This window comes from Lipophrys pholis (genome assembly GCF_963383615.2).
Source record: "Lipophrys pholis genome assembly, chromosome: 10".
Classification (NCBI taxonomy): domain Eukaryota; kingdom Metazoa; phylum Chordata; class Actinopteri; order Blenniiformes; family Blenniidae; genus Lipophrys; species Lipophrys pholis.
In genome coordinates this window covers 16,098,391-16,108,989 of record NC_137640.1, presented here as the reverse complement: position 1 = coordinate 16,108,989, position 10,599 = coordinate 16,098,391, and the positions used below count along the sequence as shown (strand labels likewise).

The following is a 10,599-nucleotide window of genomic DNA, read 5'->3' as shown; positions in this document are numbered from 1 at the left end:
ATTTTTTTTTTTTTCCCTCACTGCTAATTTAAGAATTAACAGTTAAAAACAGCCTACATAAATACAGTATAAACCCTTTAGTGTCGTCTCAAATTCAACTAATTAACTAAAACAAAAGTTTGTGCAACTGCAATGACAACTGATGGGGATACTTTTACGTGTAAATTTGATGGATGATTACAATATTCTTGCCGATGAGTTTAAAAACATTGACTGCAGAACTGCAATTTGTTGTGTTGAGTATGATTAGTTATTCAGGCTCACAAACAATTTGCAGCTTTCTGAGGATATATTTGAATACTTTCTCTAAATGGTTTCATGTCAATAGAAACATTTCTTCTAAAAAATCAGCAAAATAATTTACAAAATGATTTAAAATGGTCTCTCCTTGTCTCATATATCTCAAATATATTACAAGGTTTCTGATTAAAAGAAAAGGTCCTTTATAAAAATCGGTAGTGCAACATACATTACAACACCTGTGATGCAATTAGACATTATTTCCATAGTAATTTGAATAATTTCCAGTAGATGGCAGTCTAAAGGAAGGAATAAATTATATGGAATTTACTCAGTTAGGAGATTAGAATACATTAAATTGCTAGTACTAAAAGTGTAGTGTTGAGCCATGCCTTACTTTTTAAAGGTTCAGCTTTACCTTCCAACAGACATTGAATTTTGTTGAGTCAAGAATAAGCATGATTCCTTCCCATGAAAATCTTTTCACTTTGATTAATGACTGTCTTTAATTAATCAAACCGACACAGATGGTTGGTAATTCAGTGTAGGGGTCCACAAATGGAGCATATTGTTTTTTGGTATGATTATCAACATTTCAATTTGTTGATGTGTGAATGTATTTAGGTGTAGTTGTTGGGATTGTTGTGACTGGTGTTGGGATTTATGGTTGGTTATTAGCATTAAATTACTGTAAGTAATAGATTACTGAAAATAATAAATCACTGGAAGTAATTTATGAAAAATTTAAATTATTAATGGAAGTAAACGGTCATTTACTCATTAACAACTACTAAAGTAATTGAGTAATTACTTCAAAATGAATAAATGATAAAAAATTATTTTATTAATTAAAAAAAGTATTAATTTGCATAAATGTGTTATTCATGTATTAATAAATTGGGGCACCACCAGATAAACTGGAAATAGCTAATACCAAAATATCAGTCTCGTTTGTAAGTTAGTTAATATTTCTGCGTAAAAATATAACAATCTTAAATAAAAGGGAAGGTGTAAGATTTGAGCACAGACTGTTACAAAAACCAGTGAATTGTCAACAATTAATACACAGTAATCACCAAGAATCGTTTAATTCAGCTAACAGGCGTTTATTACCAAAATGTATTAATTCATAAATAATTCCGAAATCTTCTCATAAATCAACACATTCAAATAGCAAACGACATCTAACACGGAGATCTAATCTATTAAACAGCAAACACTATGTACAAAGAGCGTGTGTGTGGGTGTGGTCTGGAGTGATGAGGGTGATGGCTGTAATGACCACGAACGTCCACCAGGTGGAGACAGACGTCGGCGGGTCAATGTGGTGACTGCGACGACCACTCGGGGCATGCGGCGGCCGCAGAGGGAGAGCGCAATGACTTCATGTGTCCACCAGGTGAACGTCAAGACGGATTGCGATGACCCACGGGACCACTAGAGGCGTTTGACTCGCTCTTTCTGGGGACGCGGCGGTTGCTCAGCGGACAGATAGACAAGACGTCCGTCGAGCGTAGTAGTGAATGTGGTTTGTTGTGTTGTAGTGAGAGCCGTTGTGGTTGGAGGGATGGTTGTTGGTGTTGTTGTTGGAAGTGTTGTGGTGGTTGCAGTTGTGGCGGTAGTCAAGAGAGTAGTTGTGGGTGGAAGGGTCGGACAAATCAGTTGATCCTCTGTTAATGATATGATTTCCATCCCATTTAGGTGTTCTGGTTTTTTACAGAAAACACTAGTCTTAAGCTTGTCAGATTTCACCTTGATCCAATTGTGAAAACCGATTAGATTACAGTCACAGTTCCAGGGATTGTCATTCAGGTAAAGTTTTTCGAGTTTTGCCAAAGGCTCAAAAATATCCTCAGGAAGTGTCTGCAGGCTGTTTTGAGCGAGCTTTAGTGTGCTCAGTGACTGTAGCTTTTCAAAAACATCCACGTCCAGCGACTGTATTTCATTATACTGCAGATTGAGTTCCGTGAGCTTCTCGGGTCCATTGAAAACCTCTGCAGACAAGGTGACCAAGTGGTTTTTAGACAGATCCAACTTCTTGACTTTCTTCAGAGGGTGGAATATTCCTTTGGGAAGAGTGTCAAGATTGTTTTGACTGAGGCTTAATTCAGTCAATTTCGGCATTTCTCCAAAAAGCACAGGTGGTAGACTTGTCAGTCTGTTTTTGTTCAGGGTCAGTGTTTTCAGCTGAGGGAAACCAACGAAATATTCTTGTGGTAAAGTAGTCAGGAGATTATTTTCTAAAGTCAGCTTATTTAGTTTGTCTTTATGTGGAAACTGATTGGGTGATAATTCCTGTATTTTGTTCCCTTGCAAAGCAATTTCTTTCAGGTTTGGTAAATTGTGAAAAATATCCTCGGGCAGGCTGGTCAGCTGATTTTCATAAAGCCTTAATATGTGCAGTTTTGTAAGGTTAGAGAACAAGTCGGTGGATACAGCCGTAAGATTGTTTTTACCTAAATTGAGTGAAACAAGACTGTCAAGGCCATCAAATGTCTCGTCTTCAATTAATGCAATCTGATTCCCATGTAACAGGAGCTCTCTTAATTTTGTAAGTCCTTCGAACAAGCCTTTGTCAAGTCTTTGTATCTTGTTAAACTTAAGTATGATCATCTCCAGGTTGCTAAGGCCTTTAAAGACACCCACTGGAACAGATGTCAGAGGATTAGTGGAGATCTCCAGATGCTTGAGGTTAGTCAAACCTTCAAAAGCTCCCAGCTCAATAGATGACGCGGCAGTGTTCATAAACTCCACCTTTTGAAGCTGGGGGCTTGCAGCAAAGGCTGCTTCGGGGATCGTTTGAATTTGGCTTGACACAAAAAAAACTTCAAGTACACCAGGTTTCAGTGTGGGAGGGATTACAGTTTGAGATGCGCCAAAAACTTGCTGGTTCTTTTTCGAGCAGTCTGTCTCTGAGGCACATGGTTTATCTTGAGTCAATGAAATCTTGAGCAATAAAGACAGAAAAAGGAAGATGATTTCTTGTCTCGGCATTCTTCTTCACTTCAAAGAGAAAAACAGTTATGATTGCCAAAACGTAAATAAAACACAAACTACAGTTTTTACCGAAGAGCTTTGCATTGTTTCTATGATGAAATTGCACCTTGTTACGGTAAAAGGACAAAATAACATTTGCCTACCCGATTATTTCCTGCTCCAGGAACTTGAAGTCGCGGGCGAACATAAAGAAGTGCAGTCGCATTAGTTATCTTTTTGTATCTATGTTGGCCAGTAAGCCTCAAGTATGTTGCATCCCATGTGAGGCGTGGTGTAACATACTTCTGGACTATGAGATAAGAGTCGAGAGGCATGTTGTTAATCTTTTTTAGACAAAATAAGTCTCTGTAGTAGGGCTGCAAGCAGATTTTTTTTTTTTTTTCCCTCACTGCTAATTTAAGAATTAACAGTTAAAAACAGCCTACATAAATACAGTATAAACCCTTTAGTGTCGTCTCAAATTCAACTAATTAACTAAAACAAAAGTTTGTGCAACTGCAATGACAACTGATGGGGATACTTTTACGTGTAAATTTGATGGATGATTACAATATTCTTGCCGATGAGTTTAAAAACATTGACTGCAGAACTGCAATTTGTTGTGTTGAGTATGATTAGTTATTCAGGCTCACAAACAATTTGCAGCTTTCTGAGGATATATTTGAATACTTTCTCTAAATGGTTTCATGTCAATAGAAACATTTCTTCTAAAAAATCAGCAAAATAATTTACAAAATGATTTAAAATGGTCTCTCCTTGTCTCATATATCTCAAATATATTACAAGGTTTCTGATTAAAAGAAAAGGTCCTTTATAAAAATCGGTAGTGCAACATACATTACAACACCTGTGATGCAATTAGACATTATTTCCATAGTAATTTGAATAATTTCCAGTAGATGGCAGTCTAAAGGAAGGAATAAATTATATGGAATTTACTCAGTTAGGAGATTAGAATACATTAAATTGCTAGTACTAAAAGTGTAGTGTTGAGCCATGCCTTACTTTTTAAAGGTTCAGCTTTACCTTCCAACAGACATTGAATTTTGTTGAGTCAAGAATAAGCATGATTCCTTCCCATGAAAATCTTTTCACTTTGATTAATGACTGTCTTTAATTAATCAAACCGACACAGATGGTTGGTAATTCAGTGTAGGGGTCCACAAATGGAGCATATTGTTTTTTGGTATGATTATCAACATTTCAATTTGTTGATGTGTGAATGTATTTGGGTTTTTTTGTTGGGGGGGGGGGGGGGGGGGTTACCCCCCCATGCACAATGTCAGTCTAAAGCTGTTTTCAGTTCACCTTTCAAATTTATTTGCATATAAATATCTGAAAGTGTTTACATCTTGTTGAAAATGTAAGTATTGTCCAGCTTGTTGGGCAGTGTGTAAGCTTGAGTTTATACTTTGAAAGATGAAGTTCAGTTAAGATTAAACACAATACAAGGTGACTCCCATTAAGAGATGTGCATTTATTGATCGTACTGACACATTTTGTATTGATTTGTAATAGAATGAAATCAAAATCACATTTCATTAAGCCCTTTTTCAGTTTGCTAAATGCAGTGTTAGTCCAAAATTCATTTGGTGCATAATGAAACAGAGGCTGAGTACATTAAATTAAGTAAACCCTATCAGCCCATTTGAGATTACCAAATGGTCCGGGTTATTTCCAAGATAGACATGTTTTTATAACAGTTAGTGCAGAAACTGTCACCTCTTTTTCTTACAGCATGATCGATAAGATTTGCTTACTGACAAATCTGAAAATGAAACTGAAAGCTAATGAAGTTTGAAGCAAGCCTGTTTACTTGTTACTTTTGAATGAAGTTGCTGTGGTTCTTTGTGTTGCTCTTCAATTTCTACGATCAAATCCTGGCTTCATATCTTCCAAGTAAACCACAGTAATCATTGTCATTGAAAGTTCTTGACTTGGCTGTTCTACAGCACAGAGTTCTTATTACTGCGACCGATATTCCCTTTGCCTCTTTTATTCCTGTTCCAGCACACGCAGCTGATGAGGACTGTGCTGATGATGACAGTAGACACTACTGCAATGACGATTAACGTGATTGAAGTATCATGAGAACTTGTTCCACCCTCTCCTTGTCCACTGCTGGTGACTTCATCGTGCTCTGAAGTGGCCGTGGTCTTGACAGAAGGTGAAGAAGTGCTCCGTCTGGTTGGAGGTGTGTTGGGCTTCCTCCTCTTCTCTGTTGACGTCAAAACGGGCTCCTCGGTTGAGCTGAGAGGCATCAGGGTCTCATCTGTCAGTTCAGCAATCATCTCATCGCTGAGAGTGAAAGGATTCTCACACACCACAAGGGTTTGGTTGACCTTCGAAGGATACTGTCTGAGCCAGTCCCTGAGAGGTACAATGTCTTTGTCGCATCTCCAAGGGTTCTGCTTGAGAAGTACTTCACTTGCCACAGTGAGGGCATCGAGACTCTCCTGTGGTAGGTTTGGAAAAGAATTATTGCTGAGGTCGATCTCTCCTAGGTGGCTGATGCCTTTGAGAAATCCCGAAGGGAGACTTTTCAGGAAGTTGTGCTCCAAAGAGATGTTAACCAGATATGGCAGTCCTTGGAAAGTTCCAGCTTGAAGGACTTTGAGCAAATTGGTGTGCAAAGATACCTCTCCCAGCTGCTCAAGCCCTCTAAATGCACCTGGGGATACATGGCTGATCTGGTTCCGACTGAGCACCAGAAGACGTAACTGAGTCAGGTTTTTGAATGTGTCATCTTCTAGATGACTTAATTTATTGTCATACAGCCACAACTGCTGCAAGGGCATGGGCCCGAATACCCCCGGACCCAGACTCTCCAGCTGATTTTCATACAGAGAGATCTGGGAAAGGAGGGGCAGGTTTAAGAATATTCCTTGTGGAAGAGATGTGAGCTTGTTGTTAGAAAGGAACAGCTTCTGGAGTTTTAGATTCTTTGCAAACAGGTCTTGGTGGAGGTGAGTGATGAGGTTGTCATGTAGTGACAGTTCCTCTAAATTCACAAGGTCATCCAAAATACCAATGGGAAGTTCTTCCAGGACATTTTTGTTAAGACGTAAAAGTGTTATCTGAGAAAGACCTCTGAATGTCTCTCCAGATAGTTGGCTGATATTATTCATGGAAAGTGACAGATGCTGCAGCTGAGTAAGTGGCTGAAAAGATTCCGCAGGTACAGATGAGAAAAGGTTCCTGCTGAGGTCAGCGTGTTTCAGCTCTGTTAACATGGAAAACCACTGAGGCCGGAGTACTGACAGCTTGTTGCTCTTCAGAGTCAAAGAATTGAGTTTCTGAATATTTAGGAATAAGGCCTCTGGGAGATCTTCCAGTTCATTGCCAAATAAACCCAGGGCATTAAGGTTTGGAGTGGAATCAAATGTGCCAGGAAGCACTTCCCTTAAAACTGTGTCCTTGACCACAAACATGACCAGCATATCAGAGAAATCCGTCAGATCTTCTGGTTTCAGGGAGGTAAACCTGCACTGAGTAAGGAAGACACTGGTGGTTGTTGAGGGCACAGCTGTGGGGAATTCAGAAAGGCCATCACAGATGACTCTGTTGTTTTGACACCTGCATCCATTTGGACACGCCCAAACCACAGCTTTGATTGAACAGAGCAGTAGAAGTGCCCGGAGTGTCAGCGGCAGGTCCATGACTGCCCTGAAATACAAAATGAAAATATGTTACAGTAACAGGTCATTAGGATTCTTGCCATTTGAGTTCATACCTCAAGTATAGCCTAAGAGGTTTGTGAATATGTTGTAGTCATGAAATTGATTTTGGGTGTTTTTTTTGTTTTTTATACCTTTTATTTGTAGTCTATCAGAATATCACTGAGAGCACATTCACTGCACTGTGTTTTTCAAGGACACTTGAATTACAGTACATGTGTAAATATTAACCTTGGGAACATGATTCCCATGATAGCGATGTTAATTTGTAGTGTGTATTTACAGGGCAGGAAGCAGTATTGTTTTCAAAGTTTCAGTCATTCTAAGGAATTTATGTAATGTGGAGGTCATTCTATGCCTAATTTAGTTCCTTTTCCAAATCCGGATTTTGTTATTTTTTTCTCGACCATTGTAAAAGATCTGTGGTTAAAAAATTAAAATAAAAAAATCTCTTGATTTATTAAGCTGCTTTTCCAAAAATAGAAGAAAAAAAAATGGTATGCAGAACAGATCTAACATAAATGCACCTCTACAAAACAGATAATGTTTAATAAAGAATTTATTACAAATTTAAAAAAAAAAAAATAATGTTCATGAAGAAACATTATTTTTGGGAACGAACAACGTTTTCATTACTACACTACTCTGAGATTTGATACCCTGGTATGGCAATGGGTGGTTGTCGGGGCAGTAAAGAAAATCACTGTGGCCTATTTATTTTTCTCTCCCTGCCACATTATTTGCACTTTAAATCACCAGTATAATAAGGCAGCCACACTGAACCCGTCTCTAAACAGGAACAGTGTGTACATGTTGCTGCCTCGGCGTCTTGTTTTATTCAAGAAGGAAATATTTGCATAAATGGATGCGGTGTTGCCTGCTGGTAGGAGCAGTGCCTGCCAGCATTGCCAACAGGCCTGACTACTAAAGCGCTCAATCAACGTTGCCATTCTAACCATTTACTTAGCATTTGTGGTCATGTTAGTTATGAACATCCCACATGTTTGGAAAATGTGTCTGAACGTGGTTTTGCAGGTGAATTTCTTGAGCGATTATTGAATTCAGAGCTGCTTTTCAATTTGCTGCCTCGTGCAAAATGTTTTCTGTGTTTTCCCTTCTTCTCAGCTGGACTGCTGACTGCTTGAACATGTTTGAGGCTGAGGCTGTTCTCGCTTGTTTGTAATGGAATAGAAAGCGACAGAGACAAAGCTGTGCCAACAGAATGACCTGCTTCTCCATACAAACCCATTTGCAACTCAAGGTTGGCAAGCTTGAGTTGTTCCTCGGTGGCTGAGAGGTATTAGGGTGCAAGAACAGTCTTCCCCTCGGAAGTTAAGTGTCTAAAGAGGTCCTGCATATCCCTCAAATAGATACTCATTTTTGTTCTTTTCTCTTCTCTTTTTCCTATATTGCCTTGCTTGTTGTTTTAAACATATTTTAATAATTTGCAAATAAGAAATACAATTATAAAAGATTGAAGTTTGTCCTATTTTTAACACTTTTTAAAATTTTCTGTTAAAGTTTTCATCCAAACTGTGGGACATACGTTTCCTATTGTCGAAAGGAAATTTAGGAGCTCTTACACTTTAGGTCCAGCAATAACAATGCACTTTTTTTTCCCGTGCCATCAAAACCCATAATCTGTAAATGTTAGAAATGTTGGTTTGTGGTTTACCACCCTGTACTTTTGTTACGACACACTTCCCCTTTTTTTAACGGCTATGTGGAGGTCAGAAATCAAATATCACTCAGAGGTATACTCCCAATTGCCCAACTACCAGAAAACTGAAAAGTCACCCTGCCTTTCTCTTTTTGTGAACTGAAAACCATAACACATAAAAGTCAGGTAACTTAGTGTTTTGACACTTGGCATATTGTATTACTGTTGAATCACTAAATGGGTCTCATGATATGACTAACCTCATGTATAATTTAATTAATAATAACGTAGACTAAATAGAAGTAAAACAGCTTAAACAGCTGTCTATGTTTATGTTATCACCACAGTCCATCTACAGTTACACTTTGCTCTTAACTGGAATGGCTTGACGTAGTCTGTAGTCTAATGCCTAAAGCATTTCCAATTCATCATTAAATACTTAGACACTCCCTCCTCCATCACATGAAAGTTGTGCTTCCAGAGAGCTTCAGGTGGACCTTTTATTTTTTATTATGATATTTTCATTCTTATTTTTACTGGGATAAAAAAAATGTTTTAAAATTGTACAAATTGTATGTGAATAATTCATTCTGACAAAACAGTTCAATGTAAAATACAAACACAAATTTCACAATAACAGTTAAGGTAAAGAACATACTGTAGATTACCACAGAACACATTAACACAGAAATACCATATTGTCTATAAATAAAATTACAAAGCACTGTTTTAGCTAGTTTTCTTAATTTGTTTGGTTATTGGTTATATATAGTAAATAATTTACCCTTGTTTCTGTTAAAAGTACTATCTAAAATGTTGTTTTGATGAGACACCATCCATTTAAACTGAAGAGATCGTAACAGAGTTAAGATTTGATCCGTCTGTATGTGTTTGTGTAAAAGAGTTTTACAATGAATCAGTCCTATGTTAAGCAGAACAGAATGCTGTGGTGCTGAACTTACCTTTAGTGGTTGCTGATGAGCAGAGAATAGAGGCCGTACGTTGGTGGGGCTGAATTTATAAATGTCCTTCCTTTCTCCTGAACTTCACTGAACCTCTGAAAGTTTCCAGCACTGCCCAAGCTTTCACGCTTTCATATTTCCCTGCTCTTAGTCACCACTGAATCTCATTAATCAGCCTTTTCTCACCATGAGCTCATGAACTGTGTTGCTCAGTTTTCTCTGCTTCCAATGGACATTTTTCTCCCTGCCCCCTCTGTGTCTGCCTGCTGGCCTATCACACACTGGCGTTTTTTGCTAAATGTGGTTGAGGGGGATCAGGCAAGGGAAAGCCCCACCTTCTGGTGCTACTCTGTGTTTGAACTGATTTTGTGTTTTTATGGGCATTTCGGTGCTCGTAGTGGGACTGTGCTTCCACATGGGAACCATATGTTTTCAGACATGGCTTCTTAGTCTTCTTTGAGAAGGAAAAAAAACTACACATTTTTGTGTTGAGGGTTGGGTTGCAAAAGTGGTGAGAAAGTGGTTCTTGGTTTTAGGTTATTGTAACTTTTTACCGCATGTGCTTTGTGTTTGGGTGTGCAACGTAACAGATGAAAGTATCTGTAGTATGAGGTTACTGGTGTGCTTGTAAACCACTTGGCAGCCTTGGCCTTGTTCACTCCGCTGAACACTTTAACAAACATCTATGCAGCCATGTGTGAAAACATCTTTCAGCAGTGCACGATCGCGGATAAAATGATCTAACAAAGCTTTCTCTGCTGTTGTGTATCTTTGTGATTATCAGCATGTCAGTGGAGCCACTGATTAATCAGAAGGAACAGATTTAATGTGATTCACAGACATGTTATATTTTTCGTTATATAAAAATAAGCACCGTTGAGCAACAGGACGTTTTACAACATTCAAACTTCCTTTCACAGGAAGCTACAGGAAGACAGATAATGAGAGTGGCATGCATCAACACTCAAAACTTGTGTAAGATTGGGGTCTTATGATATCCTGCCAAACCACAGGCAGATAATGTGTGGTCAGTCATTTTATTGTTTAATAACAATTTTAGTTT

The 10,599-nt window shown here is 38.3% G+C and overlaps 2 protein-coding genes across 2 annotated transcripts; both read right to left on the bottom strand.

The window, feature by feature from the left end:
* Nucleotides 1–1,321: 1,321 nt before the first annotated feature.
* Nucleotides 1,322–3,455, bottom strand: LOC308115742 (uncharacterized protein). Its single transcript, XM_080473451.1, has 2 exons — nt 3,381–3,455; nt 1,322–3,186 (listed from the first exon to the last, which is right to left on the bottom strand). The coding sequence occupies exon 2, from the start codon at nt 2,983–2,985 to the stop codon at nt 1,678–1,680; it is 1,308 nt and encodes a 435-aa protein (XP_080329577.1). The 5' UTR covers nt 2,986–3,186; nt 3,381–3,455; the 3' UTR covers nt 1,322–1,677.
* Nucleotides 3,456–3,619: 164 nt separating this feature from the next.
* lrrc15 (leucine rich repeat containing 15) lies at nt 3,620–9,819 on the bottom strand. The gene is made up of 2 exons (XM_080473450.1): nt 9,537–9,819; nt 3,620–6,903 (listed from the first exon to the last, which is right to left on the bottom strand). The coding sequence occupies exon 2, from the start codon at nt 6,894–6,896 to the stop codon at nt 5,184–5,186; it is 1,713 nt and encodes a 570-aa protein (XP_080329576.1). The 5' UTR covers nt 6,897–6,903; nt 9,537–9,819; the 3' UTR covers nt 3,620–5,183.
* Between the last annotated feature and the right edge of the window lie 780 nt (nt 9,820–10,599).